This window comes from Babylonia areolata, chromosome 3, assembly GCF_041734735.1.
Source record: "Babylonia areolata isolate BAREFJ2019XMU chromosome 3, ASM4173473v1, whole genome shotgun sequence".
NCBI lineage: Eukaryota > Metazoa > Mollusca > Gastropoda > Neogastropoda > Buccinidae > Babylonia > Babylonia areolata.
The window spans coordinates 60,231,262-60,250,373 of record NC_134878.1 but is presented as its reverse complement, the minus strand read 5'-3'; the positions used below and the strand labels follow the sequence as shown (position 1 = coordinate 60,250,373).

At 43.1% G+C, this 19,112-nt stretch overlaps 2 protein-coding genes across 3 annotated transcripts in view; one reads left to right on the top strand and one right to left on the bottom strand.

Annotated features, from left to right (window-relative positions):
- The window catches only part of LOC143280164 (3'-5' exoribonuclease HELZ2-like), a 31,361-nt gene extending 17,613 nt beyond the window's left edge, over window positions 1–13,748 (top strand). Inside the window, exons 11-15 of one of the 2 annotated variants that reach the window (XR_013055000.1) lie at window positions 1,491–1,787; window positions 2,632–2,839; window positions 5,130–5,297; window positions 6,826–9,364; window positions 9,421–13,748. Coding sequence is in view for 1 of the 2 variants with exons in the window: in XM_076584748.1 (XP_076440863.1) it covers window positions 1,491–1,787; window positions 2,632–2,839; window positions 5,130–5,297; window positions 6,826–6,929 (777 nt within the window). In the remaining variant the exon portion in view is untranslated. Of the gene's footprint in view, window positions 1–1,490; window positions 1,788–2,631; window positions 2,840–5,129; window positions 5,298–6,825 lie in introns of both variants that reach the window. The other variant, XM_076584748.1, reaches the window with a different exon arrangement.
- A 1,048-nt stretch (window positions 13,749–14,796) lies between these two features.
- Window positions 14,797–19,112, bottom strand: part of LOC143280395 (N-acetyllactosaminide beta-1,6-N-acetylglucosaminyl-transferase-like) — a 10,684-nt gene continuing 6,368 nt past the window's right edge. The window contains exons 3-6 of the mRNA XM_076585029.1: window positions 17,964–18,234; window positions 15,904–16,247; window positions 15,321–15,489; window positions 14,797–15,261 (exon numbers count right to left, since the gene is read on the bottom strand). Of these exons, the coding sequence (XP_076441144.1) occupies window positions 14,797–15,261; window positions 15,321–15,489; window positions 15,904–16,247; window positions 17,964–18,234 (1,249 nt within the window). The remainder of the gene's footprint in view (window positions 15,262–15,320; window positions 15,490–15,903; window positions 16,248–17,963; window positions 18,235–19,112) is intronic.

The window sequence follows — 19,112 nt, the reverse complement described above, 5'->3', positions numbered from 1 at the left end:
TGTTGGGAATTTTTTTTATGGGAATGTCTTGTGGTGGGAATGTCTTGTTTAGATGTTATGTTGTGATGGGGATGTATCCTGGGAATGTCTTGTGGTGGGAATGTCTTGTGGTAAGAATGTCTTGTGGTAGGAATGTCGTGTGGTGGGAATGTCGTGTGGTGGGGATGTATCATGGGAATGTCTTGTGGTGGGGATGTATCATGGGAATGTCTTGTGGTGGGGATGTATCGTGGGAATGTCTTGTGGTAGGAATGTCTTGTGGTGGGGATGTATCGTGGGAATGTTTTGTGATGGGGATGTATCATGGGAATGTCTTGTGGTGGGGATGTATCGTGGGAATGTCTTGTGGTGGGGATGTATCGTGGGAATGTCTTGTGGTGGGGATGTATCATGGGAATGTCTTGTGGTGGGGATGTATCGTGGGAATGTCTTGTGGTAGGAATGTCTTGTGGTGGGGATGTATCGTGGGAATGACTTGTGGTAGGAATGTCATGTGGTAGGAATGTCTTGTTTAGATGTTATGTTGTGATGGGGATGTATCCTGGGAATGTCTTGCGGTGGGAATGTTTTGTTTAGATGTTATGTTGTTATGGGGATGTATCGTGCGAATGACTTGTGGTAGGAATGTCTTGTGGTGGGGATGTCTTGTGGTAGGAATGTCTTGTGGTGGGGATGTCTTGTGGTGGGGATGTCTTGATTAGATGTTATGTTGTGATGGGGATGTTACCTGGGAATGTCTTGTGGTAGGAATGTCTTGTGGTGGGAATGTCTTGTGGTGGGGATGTATCGTGGGAATGTCTTGTGGTAGGAATGTCTTGTGGTGGGGATGTATCATGGGAATGTCTTGTGGTAGGAATGTCTTGTGGTGGGAATGTCTTGTGGTGGGAATGGGAATGTCTTGTGGTGGGAATGTCTTGTGGTAGGAATGTTTTGTGGTGGGAATGTGTTGTGGTGGGGATTTCGTGCTGTGGGAATGCCTGTGATGCAGGAGAAAAAGAAGGACCCAATTCAGTTTTCTGGAGTTCTCAGCGTTAAACAACTGCCAGCATGTCTAAATAAAAACATGTATGATTAGTTCTTCTCTCTCTCTCTCTGTGTGCTTCCTCCCTCTCTCTTTCTTTCACACACACACACACACACACACACACACGTATATACATCCCCCCTCTTCCTCACACTAGCTTACACACAACACACATCCTGACATGAATGAACCACTAAGAAACAAACAAATGCGCGCATGCACATACACATACACACACACACACACACACACACACACACACACACACACACACATCCCCCTCTTCCTCACACTAGCTTACACACAACACACATCCTGAAATGAATGAACCACAAAGAAACAAACAAATGCGCGCATGCACACACACACACACACACACACTAAAATATACACAAACACATACACACAAATACACAAAAACACAAAAAAGCCACATGACTTTAAATTCAGTATGTACTATCCACAGCATCCCGAAATCTGTGCCTTCCCATCCAATGAATTCTACGAAGGAAATCTGAAGACAAAATCCCCAGGCCGTATGAGTCTGGCACACACTTGGAACGTGGACCCCCTGCCATTCTGGCCCCGGCGTTTTCCTCAGCTGCAGTTCTCGGACAGTCAGTACGAGAGGGAGCTGGAGGCAGCCAGCCAAGCACTGCCCCATCTTCTGGTGGACGTCCGGGGAACGGAGAACATGCTGACTGTCACCACTGAGGAGGGCAACGAAAGGTCCAGATCCAACGCCATGGAAGCTGACAAAGTGGTACAGGGCAAATAAAAACATAATAAAAACAAATCGCCACCAACAAACAAAATATCTGTTCACTGTTAGGCCCTCGCCCCATTTGAAGAGTTAAACAAAGGTGAACAAGGTATTATAACATAGTGTTATACATATTGTTCACACACAAACAATATACAAAGACGTATTGAGTGAGGGGCAATAAAGAAAGTCTGTGGGGAAAAAAGGTTGAAAAATAATACTCACTTGGATAAGAAGCGTCTACATTTGTAACCATAGGTCCCGCTGTTTTAGCAGCTGGAAACGACATTGGAGGTAAGGGCAAGACCTAACGGGGCAGTTTTGTTGGGCTTGTTCACGTCTGGTAGGCTCTCAAGGCCCTGACTAGTGTGTTGGGTCTATGCGTAGGCCCGACATTGATCACCCCCACCTACCCCTGCTTTTGCAAGAAAAAAGCATGTACTGTGTCAGATAAAAATGAAATAAAGTCAACCGTGAAAATGACATAATTATGACCTGACAGAGATAAGATTTGAAGAAAAGAAGCTGCTCAATAATTGTTTAATCTTTGAAGATGTGGAGTTTGGAGGAAGCGGGTTGGGTGGGGTGGGGGCTGTTGCTGTCGTTCTTGCCTTTCTTCCCTTTCTGAGCTCAACAGCAGTGTTTGTCCATGACCATTCTTCTGTCGAATCATTGTACAAGACAATGCATACAATCATTATTGTAATATGCTGTATTTGCATATGTTCATGTATTTTTCTCTTGTGTCATAAAAAAATATCTATTACAAATATTTGTTTTGAGATGGGCAAAACACAAGTTACATGCCAGATTGTATAAGAAAATGTTTTTCACCTCTCCTCAGATCGAAATCCTGGCTTACCTGAAGACTGCACACGGGGTTGATCTGCAGACAGTCAAAGTTCTGACACAGTACAAGGCACAGCGCCATCTGCTGGAGGAGAAACTGAAACAAGCGTGCATGGGCAGCCGTTACAAGGTCTTTGAGAGAGGTGATGACAAAAGGCTGCTTCATGAAACGCAGCTGATTAGTACCGTGGTGTCCAGCCAAGGTAAGGCGTTCCACATTATTTCATCTTCATCTTCTTGATCTTGTTCCTCTTCTTCTTCCTGAACTCTGTGAAGGGTCATTGTGGCGCTGCAAAACTAATCAAAGGTTAAAATTGTATGACTTTCAAATCCATGGGATGAACCGGTTCTACCACGCAAACTATGACAAAGTCAGACCCGTAATAAAAGATGAAACCGTGAACTGGCCTACGCTTTACCACTTGACTGCTGCTGACGAGTATGCTCTTCAGTGAATGGCTGTCATCTGCGACAGACTAAGCTTACAGATCAAGATGTCAGTGACCATTCTGAATTTGGACTTCTTCCTCTTGGGACTGCATTGTTTTTTGTTCAGCAGAATCAGCTCTAAAGAGAACATAAAAGGTAGTATCTGCACTTAAAATTTATTCCACGGTGATCGCTTCACCAAGGATCAGTGGTCAAGGGGTTAAGCATACTTCACAACTCGCTGTCTCCTTTATGAGATACTTTCCCGATGAAAGTAATGACAAAATTGTGATGATCATTGTCATACCGACAGACGCGACGATCATGGTATTGTTCATTCTGACGGACATGATGACAGTTGCATTGATCATCGTCATGGTGACGGACGTGACGACAGTTGTTTTGATCATGGTGGTGGACGTTTATGACACTTGTATTTGTATTACCCTTTTTGTCACAACAGATTTCTCAGTGTGAAATTTGGGCTGCTCTCCCCAGGGAGATCTCGACGCTATATCGACAGCACCACCATTTTTGTTGTTGTTTTTGAATTTTCTGCCTGCAGTTTTATTGACTCACTTGTGTAAACAAAGTGAGTCTATGTTATAACCCAGTGTTCAGTTGTCTGTGTGTGTCCGTGGTAAACTTTAAAATTGCCATTTTCTCTAGAAATACTTTGTCTGTCAATACCAAATTTGGCTTAAACATAGTAGGAAAAAAAATCTTCAGTCATACCAATAATAGGTTGTACGTCTCCCGATTTTAGCCGTATTTCAGATTAATTAATGGTTTATTTCGTTAATGCTGATTCCGGAATCTGAAAACACTGTTACCCCTTTGCAGCTACCCAGTTGTCTCGTTTGGAAACGCCATGACCACGTTTCTCTTGTTTGCGATCAAAAGAAAACAAATACAAATTCTGGACAAAACACATACAGTGACACTAACTACACTATTGACATGATTGCTGCATATGGAATATTCTAACGTGGACACTGAATTAACTAGAATGAACATAAAAGAACATTTTAGACCGTTTCACAGAGTTTCGGCAAGCTTTTTCTGGACTTGTCTGTGCAGATCTTGACAAAATATGTTGCAAAGCCTAACATGATGACAACGTCTCCTTTACCGCCAAATTAAAAAAATTTCTTAGATAATCATCAACGTGTTTACTGCTTAAGAATGATTTAAAGTGAATACTGAATTAACTGGGATGAACAGAAAAGAGAAATTGAATGGACGGTGTCGTAGTTTCTCAGTGAGCGAAAAAACAGGTTTGTCAAATACGGATCTCTGCAGATCTGTAAAAATGGAATATATATTGTAGTGTATTTGAGGTGATGGGAACGTCTCCTTTACCCGAATCATAACAATAATAACATGATTTAAACGGCGCTATCACTCTGATCACTGTTGTTGATTTATTCCGCTAAACAAACATGCTCAAATGATAATATTTGAATGTCATAAACAACCCGCGTTAGCACAGTGGATAAAACAACTCGTTCTCGACTTGAACATCCATGGTTCGAATCTGCTTTGAAGATTTTTTTTTTTGATTTTTTTTTTTTAAACACGAAGCTGCCCAGTGTATATGATTATAATAACGAATAGAGAACACATTTCAACATACTGTTTTTTTGGGTTTTTTTTATTTTCTTTTTTATAAGATATTCTTATTATTGTTACTCTTTTAAGTGTGTATCACAAGTGAGTCTTGAAGGCCTTGCCTTTCTTGTTTTTCTTATCGAAGAGGATTTTTCTACAGAATTTTGCCAGGGACAACCCTTTTGTTGCCGTGGGTTCTTTTACGTGCACTAAATGCATGCTGCACACAGGACCTCGGTTTATTGTCTCATCTGAATGACTAGCGTCCAGACCACCACTCAAGGTCTAGTGGAGGGGGAGAAAATACTGGCGACTGCCGGTGTGATTCGAACCAGTGTGCTAAAATTTCCTGGCTTCCTAGTCGGACGTGTAACCTCTAAGCCAACCCTCCACATATTGATCATACTGACAGATGTGACAACAGTTCTGTTAATCATGGTGGTGGTTGTGCAGGGGACGAATGGAACTACGTGATATTGAGCACGGTGAGGTCGCTGCCGCCCCACAAGATAGAAGCCAAGCCCACCTACGGCTGGTGTCGCCAGAACCTGGGCTTCATCACTGACCGCAACCAGATCAACGTGGCACTCACAAGAGCTCGCCGGGGACTCTTTATCGTTGGTGAGCTGTCTGGTGCATTGGGTTGTGCTTTGTTGGGTTGTGTTATAGTGCATTGTGTTGTGCTATGTTGGGTTGGGTTGTGGTGCATGGTGTTGTGCTATGTTGGGTTGTGTTATAGTGCATTGTGTTGTGCTATGTTGGGTTGTGGTATAGTGCATGGTGTTGTGCTATGTTGGGTTGTGTTATAGTGCATTGTGTTGTGCTATGTTGGGTTGTGTTGTGGTGCATTGTGTTGTGCTATGTTGGGTTGTGTTGTAGTGCATTGTGTTGTGCTATGTTGGGTTGTGTTATAGTGCATTGTGTTGTGCTATGTTGGGTTGTGGTATAGTGCATTGTGTTGTGCTGTGTTGGGTTGTGGTATAGTGCATTGTGTTGTGCTATGTTGGGTTGTGCTGTGTTGGGTTGTGTTGATGTGCATTGGGTTGTGTTGTTGTGTTGGGTTGTATTGTGCTGTGATGGGTTGTGTTGTTGTGATTTGAATTCTGCTGTGTTGGGTCGTGTTGTGGTGCATTATGTTGTGTGTTGTGGCGCAATGTGTTGTGCAGTGTTGGGTTCAGTTGTGTTGTGGTCTGGTGTGTTCTGTTATGTTGTGTTGTGTTGTTTTGTGCTGCGTTGCATTGTAGTTCGTTGTGTTGTGTCAAGTTGTATTGTATTTGACTGTGTTGTATTGGATTTTATTGTGTTGTGTTTCATTGCATTGTGTTGTGATGTAGTATGTGGTATAGTGTTACGTTGTTTTGTGCTGTGGTGTGATGTGTTGTGTGTTGCATTATATTGCATTGCAATGTGTTGTGTTGTATTTCACTTTATCACATTGCTTTGTATTGCTTTGTATTGTGTTGTGTTTTAATACCTTTTGTCAAAAGTTTTGGTTCTGTGTAACATTTGGGATGTTTTCCCTGAGGAGAGCCACAGCTAAGCACCACCCGTGTTTCTTTTTTTTGTTTGTTTGTTTGTTTGTTTGTTTGTTTTTTTTTGGTCAGCACGTGTATCTGTTTTCCTTTCAAAGCGGATTTTTCGTGTCGTTTTTTTGTGTTTTCTTTTTTTTTTTCCCTTGCAGAGTTTGGCCAGGGACAACCCTTTTGTTGCCGTGGGTTCTTTTTCATGTTTTAAGTGCTGCACATAGGACCTAAGTTTATGGTCTCATCGGAATCACTGGCACCCAGTCCACCACTCAAGGTCCAGTGGATGGCAGGGGTGGAGTAAAAAAAGAAAAAAAAAAAGAAAAGAGAGGTCCGCATATGGAACTCGGACCCGTGCATACTCGCTTTCTGATGGGGTGTGTTACCACTTGGACACCGCTCCACTGTGTGTATACTCCTGAAGGTTGGGTGAATGGTTTATTCGTGTGAGACTTTCGCAACAGGCCGGACTGTCAAATTGCCCAAGAGACAGATCTTTTCTTTAATTTAAATTCATGAAAAAGAGGGGTGCAGTGCAATGCAGTAGGCCCTGTAATTATTTGGGTAGGTCTTGGGCGAGGAGGGGAAACGTGGATGCCAACAGTGATTACGTTTTGTGTCCCCAGGAAACAAGGACCTTCTGACATGTGACGAGGTGTGGCGGAGACTGGTGAAAGGATACGAGGAGCAAGGCTGTATCTGTAAGGCCGAAAAGTTCCCACCGCGCTAAGCACTGGATGGACAAACAACGTACAAAACAAACGAACAAACGAACAACAACCAAAAAGAAATCTGTGTGTGTGTGTGTGTGTGTTTGTGCTCACCTGCATGTAAGTCCATGGTACACAAATTTTCTTCTTTTTTTAAAGTATTTATTTAGAGCTCTACACGTGTAGTATAATAGACATTGTCTTTACTCATTGTCGAAAGCTTTGAACTTTTTTATACCTACATTCCAGTGGAGTTGTTGGGGTTTTTTTTGTTTTGTTTTGTTTTTGACACTGTGGCGCTGTTGACATCGTCTCAATCTCAGATGAGATAGAGGGACACAGAGATACAGAGAGAGATACAGACAGAGATACAGAGAGAGAATCATCGGCGCATGATTCTTTTGTCTGTGTGTTTTCTATCCATGGACAATGTTTTTGTGTGATTTTGTAAGAATATTTAACCGCTTCTTAAATTTGTGTTGATTTAAATATTTAACCGCTTCTTAAATTTGTGTTGATTTTCTATTTGCTCTCCTATTTGCCTGCTACGTACCTTTGATTTTTATTATATTTAGATGTATTTGCTTACGTGTTTGTTTAGTTAAAGTAGTTTATTTCATTTTATGTTTTATACAAACCCAGGGGTTGGCTCTCAAGGCCCGACCATTGCTTTGAGTTATGTGAAGATCAGGCTTCACCAGCCCGGCCCCAGTCTCCACAAAAATAATGAACAAAATACAGCTGTAACTGATGTGCAGAAAAGTCTGTGAGACAAGGAGTTACCAGCTGCAGAAAAGAAAACTGCAGAAATCTACTGTCAACCGCAGGACTGGATTGGATCAGCCCCAAACTGACAACCCTCACCCACCCCCCCACCCCCACCCCTCCACCCCCGAAAAAAAAAGCAAAAAAAAAGCAGGAATATTAATAGACCAAAGAAAACACATTCCCAAAACAACAAAAATAACAACAAACAACAAACAGACACCCCGCGCTGTAGCATTTTTTAAGATGGTATATCAGTGGTGCCTCGACATTGAACAATACATCAGACAACGATTTTGTGACAATATACAGCGAACAGAAGGATGCTGTTTTCAGTACAGAGCCTAATTCATCAGCACATTTCAGCAATCACTGATTGATTGATGATTGATTGATTGTCTCTTTTTTATTATTTCTTTTTACAAAGCACGGTAATAAACATACATGAACACTTACGTAACAAACACACATACACGTATGCATAATCATATATGTGCATAAAATACATACCTACAAACATACAATTTACACATACATACTTTCATGTATACATGCATACAGTGCAAATATGCGCGCGTGTGTACGCGCGCACGCACACACACACACACTCGTTCACACTTAAATGCGCTTTGAACTATTAGATTACTGTATTTCCCCGTATGAGTCAGCTTGTTTCCAGCTTTGAATTAATTAATTGCAGCTTTAATGTGCGATAATTTTTAAACTATTTTGTTGTAGCCGTTTATGTCGTTTCCTTTGCCAACATCGTGATGTTGAAGTCTGTGACCTGTGAAACCAGTTCACTTCATATACTTTCACCTTCGGAAAAAAAAAATCTCAGTCTCTCTAAAATATGTATTTCTGGTGCATATTCACAATCAACGCCATTATTCATAAAGAAACGAACAGTGCTTGCACAATGTTCTATTGTTGTAATGTAGCTTACATTTTTTTTTCAAATAGTTTATAAATCTGGGTTTCTCTAATGTACGCATCGTTGGTGCATATCATTCGTAATCAACGAAATCATTCACAAAGAAAGAAAGAAAGAGTGCTTGCACAATATTCTGTTGTTGTTATGCTATGTAGCTTACTCTTTTTTTATATATATATATAAATTGTCTATTTGAAAAAAAAATATTTATGTGTTCCGGCGGGTTTTTTTGTTGTTGTTGTTGTTGTTTTGGCTGTTGTTGTTGTTGTTGTATTGAAATCTTTGCAGTTGAAGTGATTGTTCACCAACAGTCATACTAGACTTTAAAACGGGGGAGGGTTTAAATTTCTTGCTGGTATAAGGACGGTTTGTGTCTCCATGTATCTGCGTACAATTGAATGAAACTGCAACTGTTTTCGTCAAGTGTATTTTGTCATCTTAAATGCTAAGATATCAACCAAAATGCTAAGTGATGCATGGGTTGAACTGGAATTGTATATTTGTTTTTTTGGGTTTTTATTATTATAAGGTTTTGACTGTGTAAAATTATTGCTACATTCTAGTTCTTAATCGTTATTAGTGATCAGTATGCTGTTTCGCTGGGTAGGGTATATATATGATATGTATATATGTATGTGTGTGTATCAATGGTTTTAACGGTCAACAACATATTGATATTTTGCTTGTGTGCCATCGTTGGGTTGACTTTGCTTTTGTGCCATCGTTGGGTTGACTTTGCTTGTGTGCCATTGTTAGGTTGACTTTCCTTTTGTGCCATCGTTGGGTTGACTTTGCTTGTGTGCCATTGTTAGGTTGACTTTCCTTTTGTGCCATTGTTAGGTTGACTTTCCTTTTGTGCCATCGTTGGGTTGACTTTGCTTTTGTGCCATCGTTGAGATTATCACCTTATTATTCCTTAGTAGCAGCAGCAGCAGTAAGGACTAGCCTCATGATTACCTGGGCCTTGCAGCCTATTAAACATCGACTCATTGACATGCTTTGCATCGGTCAGGTTTTGCATGCCTGCAAGATTCTATAGATCAGCCATAATTGATAGAATTCTATGAATTTGGGTAAGCTGTCAAGAAGGTTCTTGACATCCATTGTTTGTTTTTTTTTATTTGAAGCAGATTTGATCTGGTGATGTAATGAATTCCATGCATTAGCAACTCTATAGGAAAAAAATTGTTTGTTTTGGAATGTTTGATAAATAAATATCTTACCCACTCGGTTTCGAGTAACATCAACTTGTGCAGTTAAGGGAAACCAAATCGTGCAGATCAGTGTCATCAAGATCGTCATATATTTTGTAAGTTTGGATCAAAACCCATCTGCCTTGTCTTAGTCTTTTTTTTTTTTTCCTTAACAGTGAATCCCCCACGCCCACCCCCACCTACACACACACACACACACACACACACACACACAGAGACTCCGCACCTACCCCGTCTCGGCTTTTTATTATATTCTATTTATGTTATTTCATTTTATCTAATTTTATTCTATTTAATTTGATTTCATAATCTACTTTATGATTTTGTCAACCAGTGGTGGGAAACATCTCTTTGCATACGAACAAAGGGTGCAGAACATTACTCTTTTTTTTATAGTTATCACAGAGCAGATATTTTTTGCCATTTATAAAGGAACAGAATTGTTGGTCACAATATATTATAACTTCCATTCTTTTTCTTGATCAGTAACAATTTGATGTTGTGCCAGCATTGAGATTGTGCTCTAGTCCCCCCTCCCCCCAACCACCCCCCCTTCCCCCTCACCCCTCCACATAACACCCCCCTCAGCCCCACCCTCCCCACTCTTTTTTTTCTTTTTTTAGTGAAATCCGTCTCCCCGTCCTAGCTTTTTATTCATTTTTCTTATATATATATATATATATATATAATATAATGCATGTTTCTCTTCATAATGATTTGGTCAACCAGTATTGAGTAGCATCTCTTTGTAGATTGCACAAAGGGTCCAAAACAAAAGATATTTACTGAGCAGAAATTTTGGCTATTTTTAGAACAGTTATGGTGGTCACACAGGGTATATAATTCAGGGTGATAATACAGACTCATTTTGTTCACACAGTCAATTCAGGCACATGAAGCTTCTGTAAAGGGAGATCACTAGAATGGTTTGGCAGCATTTAAATTTTTTTTTTGTTATGGCTTTATGGTGAAACCACTTGAAACATCTGTCAACATTTTTGATTATGGCGTCATCAAGTCAAACACTACGTATCAGGCAGCATTTTCTAATTTGGCGTGATAACTTGAAAGATCTGGCAATATTTTTAATTGTGGCGTCATGACATTATGAGTACATATCAGGCAGTATTGTCTGTTACGGCGTTATATGGCGGAATGATTTAGAAGATATGGCAACATTTTTAATTATGGTGTTAGACGTTATTACTACGTATCAGACAGCATTTTCTGTTGTGGCTTAATGATTTGAAAGATCTGTCAGCATGTTTGATTATGGTGTTATGATTTAATCACCAGAACGATCAGGCAGCATTTTAATTATGACATAATTACGGCTCAATCACTGGAAAGGTTTGGCAGTTTTGTTGTTTGTTGAATGCTTCTTCTTTTTTTCTTTTTTTTTTAACCTATGGTGTCATAGATTGATACAAATTGTTAAGATTGCACTAAAAGATTCCACTAAGTATTCAATGTGTACAGTTTCTAAAATCTGAAGGAATGCGTAAGAAGGTCCATTAAGTCCATTGAGCATGTGGAGTGCATGTTGCTCACTATTTTCTGATAGAAAGAAAAGAATATTGTTAAAACTTAAAAGCGTTTGTCTCTACTATTCGCATCTCTTTCCAATGAAACTTTGTACATTGATAAGGAATCCTTTTTTTTTCTATTGTGATAGAAAATGATTGTTAATGTGCATTTGCTTGATTGTTTATGTGGACCTATGTTTTTTTTGTTTTTTTTTTTTGTTTTGTTTTTTTTAATTCTTTTGTTGTTGTTTTTTTAATCATAATTTTTTTAGATCACTTTCTTGTTTATATGGTGTGTATTAAAGATGTCGGTGTATATGTAATGTTTCTATGACCCCAGAGGGTACATGAAATAAACTTTTCTTGTCTTGTCTTGCCTTAATGTGCCGGTGTGTGTGTGTAAAATAAAACAGAAGTAAGAAATCAGAGTAGGTATGCTGTGTGATCACAGAGTTGAATAAGATCAATTGAAAAATTCATCTGCTAGTTAAGTTCCTGTCTGTCTTATTGTCGGAAAGAAAATTGTTTCATAACAGAAAACGATATTAACTAAAATTATCAAACCTATCATTCAGATACTTAATAAATGTAAATTTGGTTTCCATTTAAGTTTTTGATTTTCGCCTGTATTTGAATCATTCTGCTGTTTCTCTTCTTCATTCGAAATGCCACTACCGATTTGACTACTGTGATCAAAACTTGCAATCCCCCCCCCCCCCCCCCCCTCTCTCTTAATTGCCCTTAAAGATTTTTTGAATGCCCAAGATACACCAGAATAATATGATTTAATCAGCGTTTTCACTGCAAATACCGCAATCGATTTATCGCCCTTAAAAAAGCATGATTAAATGTTAAATTTTTGAACGTCAGTTAAGTAGCCATGATAGTGTATTGAGTAAGACAGTTTCTTCTCACCCGAACATGCGGGGTTCAAATCTGCCTTCAGGGCTATTCTTTTTTGTTTTCTTTTTTTTAACACAAAACTTTATAATAACAAATACAGAAAACATCGCTTTCCAATGTCCTCTGATCTTTCAAAACAAACTTGAAAACACACCTGTGCCCAAACTTGACTTTGGATGAGACTAAGCATAGTTGTTAGTCTGCAGTCTGCATCCTCCCCGCCACCCCCTTTTAAAAAATGTTGGGTTTTTTTTTGTTTTTGACTGACTTGTGGAAACAAAGTGAGTCTATGTTTAGACCCAGTGTTCGGTTGTCTGTGTGTCTGTGTGTGTGTGTGTGTCCATGGTAAACTTTAACATTGACATTTTCTCTGCAAATACTTTGTCAGTTGACACCAAATTAGGCATAAAAATAGGAAAAATTCAGTTCTTTCCAGTCATCTTGTTTAAAACAATATTGCACCTCTGGGATGGGCACAAAAAAATTTAAAAAATGAAGCCGAATTATATGCAAACTGCATTTAATGTTATATTTATATTTTTTGTATTCTCTAAACTTGGCACTTTGATCTGATATTCGACACAACAACAAGAGGAGTCATTATTATCATTTTTTGTTCAAACAGGAATTTCTTTTGCTAAGCATGGAAGTTTATTTTGCAAACGTTTTGGTGCAGATAGTAAAGAAGGGAAATTACTCTGTAATTAATGCTAGGGGACATAATTTGCTTTAATCTGGTTAGGACTTTTTTCTTTTTTTTTTAACTCGAAGCTTTTTTATAACAAATGCAGAACACATTTTAATGATTAGATTTTTTAAAAAGTGTATCACAAGTGAGTCTTGAAGGCCTTGCCTCTTGTTTTTTTTTTGTTTTTTTTTTATACATCCTCTGCTGAAATCATGTTGTGTGTGCGCCTGTGGGTGGGCGTTTACTCTCTCTCTCTCTGTGCTTGCATAGGTGTGTGTGGGTGTGTGTGCTTTGTGTGATAGGCATATTTTGTGCATTGTGTGTGTTTGTGTTAATGTGTGATTGTTCATATCTACAGTTTGTAATCTTGTCTTAGAGTGTATAGATATACATATACGTGGGGGTTTTTTCATGTACAGTGGCTTGTTTTTTTATGCACCATTGCATATGTATTGTTTCATGAGACACTTAGAGCTGATTATATATGGAGTTTGCACCATTATATATGATATATTATTATTTTTATTTTTTATTGTTGTTGTTGTTACTTGAACAAAAAAAACCCATTAAACTAATATGAAAAAAAAGAACATCATGTAACTGGGCAGTCCTGGTATGTCCCAGTACGGTCAGCTGACTTTAAGCAATAATGATAATAATAAATCCAAGTTTGATTCTTGTTTTTGTTGTTATTATCATCATTCGGGTTTTTTTTCTTTTCTTTATTTTTTTCTTTGTTGTTGCTGCTGTAATCGTCATTATGTTGCTTATGCAGGCAGCATACACATGGATGAGCGCTGATAGATAAAATCATTTATGTTGAAGGAAAACTCTCTGTGTAAGTGTGTGTGTGTGTTTTCCATTTGTGGGTGTTTCGGTATCTTTCCACAGGTCTCTCTCTCTCTCTCTCTCTCTCTCTCTGTCTCTCTCTGTGTCTCTCTCCCCCTCTGGTGTCTGTCTAGCCCCATCTCTTTCTCTCTCATGGTATGTGGGAGAGGGGGGGTGAGGAGGGGGGGACGGGCATGAGTTAGACTGGCTATGTGTCAAAGTTATAACAATAGTTTTCAAATCTGAATTTTACTATAACTCCTGTTTTCATAAAACTTTTAGCTCTCAACACCACAATGACCCAGTTGAAAGCATGGGTAATGGCTGTGTCAGTACTGATTGAGTTAGCCTCACACACGCGCGTGTGCATATGTGTACACACACTTACACAAAATGAAATAATTCGGAACAATTTATTTGTATAAAACCGAGTGACTTTCTTCAGTCATAATGTGGCAGCGTTCATGTACTTAAAAAACAAAAACAAAACAAAATAAACAAACAAACCAAACCAAAACAAAACAAATCAAACCAAAACAAAGAAACAAACAACAACAACAAAAACAGGCTTAACTTAGCGACCTTACCAGACTTGGAAGGCAGTTCTGTGTCCATAAAGACTGTCCTTAATTGAGTGAACATCCATAGCATTGGCATCTGTGGCAGTGTTTACATCCTCAAAAAATCTACTCGTAACTGAGTAAGCATATAGACTTAAATACTACCACTTTTTGTGTTCATGAGTAACTGGGTGATCTTCCACATAATTAGCATGACCGAGTTTTTGTCTTTAAATTGTTCTTCACACACTGACACACACGCGCGTGCGCGCGCGCGCACACACACACACACACACACACACGCCTTTTGCTGTTATTTTTTCCTGTGTTATTTTTAAGTTCATGAAATAAATAACCATCTAAGAACCTAAATACTGTTTGTGGGCAGCACCACTACCAGCTACAACAAGAGCAGGCAGGCAGTCGTCAGCTGTGCTTCAAGTGAGGTAAAGTTTGATAGAAGGCCCAGTCAAGATGCCGCAGACGGGGAGGGGGGCGGTGACCTCGCACAGACGTCGTGGCAGGTCACCTCGCGGAAGGCGTCCACAGCCCTGCTCTCCAGAGCGATCTCCAGGCAGTCCAGCACCACGGGGTCCGTGCTCTCGTTGAACTTGTTGGCGATCAGCTCGGGCCGGCCCACCAGCCAAGCGAGGTCCTGAGAGGTGAAGATACACACGCCCCTCACGTACTGCCGGCACTTGTGGTGGTCCCACTGCCACACCACGGCCCGGGACAGTACCGTCCTGTAGCGGTGAGACACCGGGTACATCACGGCACCCGGAACCCCCGCCATGTGGTTCAGGGTGGCCCAGAATAGCTCGTCAGGCGCCATGGTGTCCGCCAGCCAGTGCACGAACTCCCGCGCCAGCTGACTGGTGAGGGCAAAGTCCAGGAACGCACGGCTGAAGGTTCCGTAAGCGCTGCCTTTCCGGATCTGTACAGGGTACATGAAGGGGTCTTTCTTCTCTTGGTGGGCTTTAAACTCCCGTTGACTATGGCGTACTTGAAGGCGAACCAGGAGTCCACGTACCTGGTGGGCAGGTAGGATTCCACGTCGTTCTTCCCACCCAGTAAGGACAGGATCTGAACCAGCTCCAGGTTGGTCTTCAGCGGGAACTCCTGCCCCGACAGGTTCAGGTAGTACTTCCAGGGGATGGTGGACCTGTTCAGGAAAAAGGTGGAGAATGGTCAGGACGCCTATCTGCCTGCCAATACGGTGTCTGTGAGGGACTAGGTTCGAAACCCGGGCTTGCCCCTTCTTCAAAGTTTGACTAGTACGTCTAGTCATTCGGCTGAGGTCCTGTCCCAGCAAGCACTTCACGCACTTTGCACACGCACTGAGAAAAAAAACAACCCCACGGCAACATAAGTACTGTCCTCTGGCAAATTATGTAGAAGTACACTCTGATAGGTACATAGACATAAACACGTATAAACATGCACTCAAGGCCTGACTAAACACGGTGGGTTATGATGCTGGTCTAGCATATGTGGTGTAGCACAAATGGATTCGTCCGAACGCAGTGACGCCTCCTCGAGAAACTGAAGAAACTGACCTGAAGCCATCCTCATGCACTCCATGTCGCTGAGCAGCGAGGCAATGGACAGGTATACTACGTCTATCCGGGTCTGCGCCATCACCACGTTGTGGAAACAGTCCGTGACGTTCTTGACGAGCTCGTACACCTGTGGCGAAGTCTTGCTGTCCACGTGGATGCAGTAGAAGTTGTGGGGCCGCCACAGCACCCTCAGCAGGCGCGCGAACATGTCCGGGGCGTGGTGGATCTTGAGGCCGAACGCCAGGGGGAAACCCTCTTCCTGGGCGGTGACTGGCCAGCGGTGGTAGCCGTGCAGGTCTGTGAGGGCCCCGCAGTCCTGGGCCAGATAGTGCAGGGGTTCCTGTCGGCACTGACGCGAGTTCTGCGAACACACACACACACATACACACGATCGCGCATGCACGCACGCAAACACACACACAAAAACACACACAAAGCCACACACACACGCACGCACACGCACACACACAGAGCGACATACACACGCATTCACGTCCAAACACAGACGCACATATGTTCACATGCACGCGCGCGCACACACACACACGTACACACACACACACACACGCGCGCGCACACGCGCGCGCGCACACACACACACACACAACGTCGTCATCATCATATCGGTTCATTGTAATATTAAATTTCAGTTTTACCAACAAGAAACGCTTATGGCCAATCGCGCGCGCGCGCACACACACACACACACACACACACACACATACACACACCACTACCACCACCACCACCTCACACACACAAAAACACAACCGACACACTTCTACACCCCAAATTCACACATACACAAAACCCACCCCACTCCATCCCATACACACACCCTCTTCCCCACCCCTATCCACCCTACCATCCATCCCATACACACACCCTCTACCCCCTACTATCCACCCTACCCTCCATCCCATGCACACACTACCCCCACCCCTATCCACCCTACCATCCATCCCATACACACCCTGTACCCCCTACTATCCACCCTACCCTCCATCCCATGCACACACTACCCCCAACCCTACTATCCACCCTACCATCCATCCCACGCACACACCCTCTACTCCCACCCCTACTATCCACACTACCCTCCATCCCATGCACACACTACCCCCACCCCTATCCACCCTACCATCCATCCCATACACACACCCTCTACCCCCTACTATCCACCCTACCCTCCATCCCATGCACACACTACCCCCACCCCTACTATCCACCCTACCATCCATCCCACGCACACACCCTCTACTCCCACCCCTACTATCCACACTACCCTCCATCCCATGCACACACTACCCCCACCCCTATCCACCCTACCATCCATCCCATACACACACCCTCTACCCCCTACTATCCACCCTACCCTCCATCCCATGCACACACTACCCCCACCCCTACTATCCACCCTACCATCCATCCCACGCACACACCCTCTACTCCCACCCCTACTATCCACACTACCCTCCATCCCATGCACACACTACCCCCACCCCTACTATCCACCCTACCATCCATCCCACGCACACACCCTCTACTCCCACCCCTACTATCCACACTACCCTCCATCCCACGCACACACCCTCTACCCCCACCCCTATCCACCCTACCATCCATCCCACGCACACACCCTTTACGCCCACCCCTATCCACCCTACCCTCCATCCCACGCACACACCCTCTACCCCCACCCCTATCCACCCTACTATCCATCCCACGCACACACCCTCTACTCCCACCCCTACTATCCACACTACCCTCCATCCCACGCACACACCCTCTACCCCCACCCCTATCCACCCTACCATCCATCCCACACACACACCCTTTACGCCCACCCCTATCCACCCTACCCTCCATCCCACGCACACACCCTCTACCCCCACCCCTATCCACCCTACTATCCATCCCACGCACACACCCTTTACGCCCACCCCTATCCATCCTACCCTCCATCCCACGCACACACCCTCTACCCCCACCCCTATCCACCCTACTATCCATACCACACACACACCCTCTACCCCCACCCCAACTATCCACTCCACCATCCATCCCACACACACACCCTCCACTCTCTCCCGGCCATCTCGGTCAGGTAAGACGTGTTGCCCGCGATGAGCTGGGAGCAGTCGACGTCATAGAGTCTGGACAGGAGGCAGGGGGTACCCGCAGCGCTGCCCCCGGGGCGTGGGGGTGCGGAAGCGGCCGCGTGGCGGAGGCGGGGGAGAAGCACGTGCACCTGGGTCCACACCAGCAGCGCCGTTCCCGCGGCGCACAGCGTGACGAAGGCCAGGCATGGCGGTGCCTTGAACAGGACGGACGTCCCGCATCGGACCCTTGGAGTAAAAGGAATAAATAGAATGAGATTTTTTTTCCCCTTTAAGTTGATTACAGATCTCTCATGGCCTTTTATGGCCATCATGGGCAGTGAATTCAAATCCACTGTGTCTACAACTCGGCATCGAGAACACGGGACCCAATCCTCTCCTTTAGCCTCGCTTCATTGACAATCTTACCCCAGTCGAAGTCAGGTTCCCAATTCACACCTATGTAGAGTGAGGTTAACTCTCTCCATACGAACGGCGAAAGAGACGACGTTAACAGCGGTTCACCCCAATTACCATCATCAAAATATTGCCAGGGGAAGGCTCTTATACTGAAGAGGTGAATGTTGACAAAGAATACCACAGTTCTGACGACGGAAGCTAAAGGTTGGGTCATTCAGACACCCACTGGACATCCGATGGGTCTGTGTAGAGGAGAAGAGAGGACTGGCCGTACTGAGTGAGGTTAAAGAACCCTCTGCATTTTACGGCTATCGGGGCAGTGAATTCAGATCCATTGTGTCAAGAGCTCGGTGTAGAAAGACAGGGCCCAGTCCTCTCCTTTCTGCCGCTTTAACCTTCCGCAGCCAAAGTGAGGTACCCACTCACACCTGAGTGGAGTGAGTTAAAATCGAAGTAAAGGTGCCTTTCGCAACAACAGGGCCTCGAACCTTTACCACGGGTGAACGTTGGATCGGAAGTCCAACGCTCAACCGATTGTGCCACGGTGCCTGCATGACAATAAGGGTGGGAGATCAACGATGTTGATTCAAAAAGCAAGACATTATTCAATGTACAAAGGAAAGGAAGCACGCACGCACGCGCGCGCGTGCTCACACACACACACACACACACACACACACACACACACACACACACACACACACTTG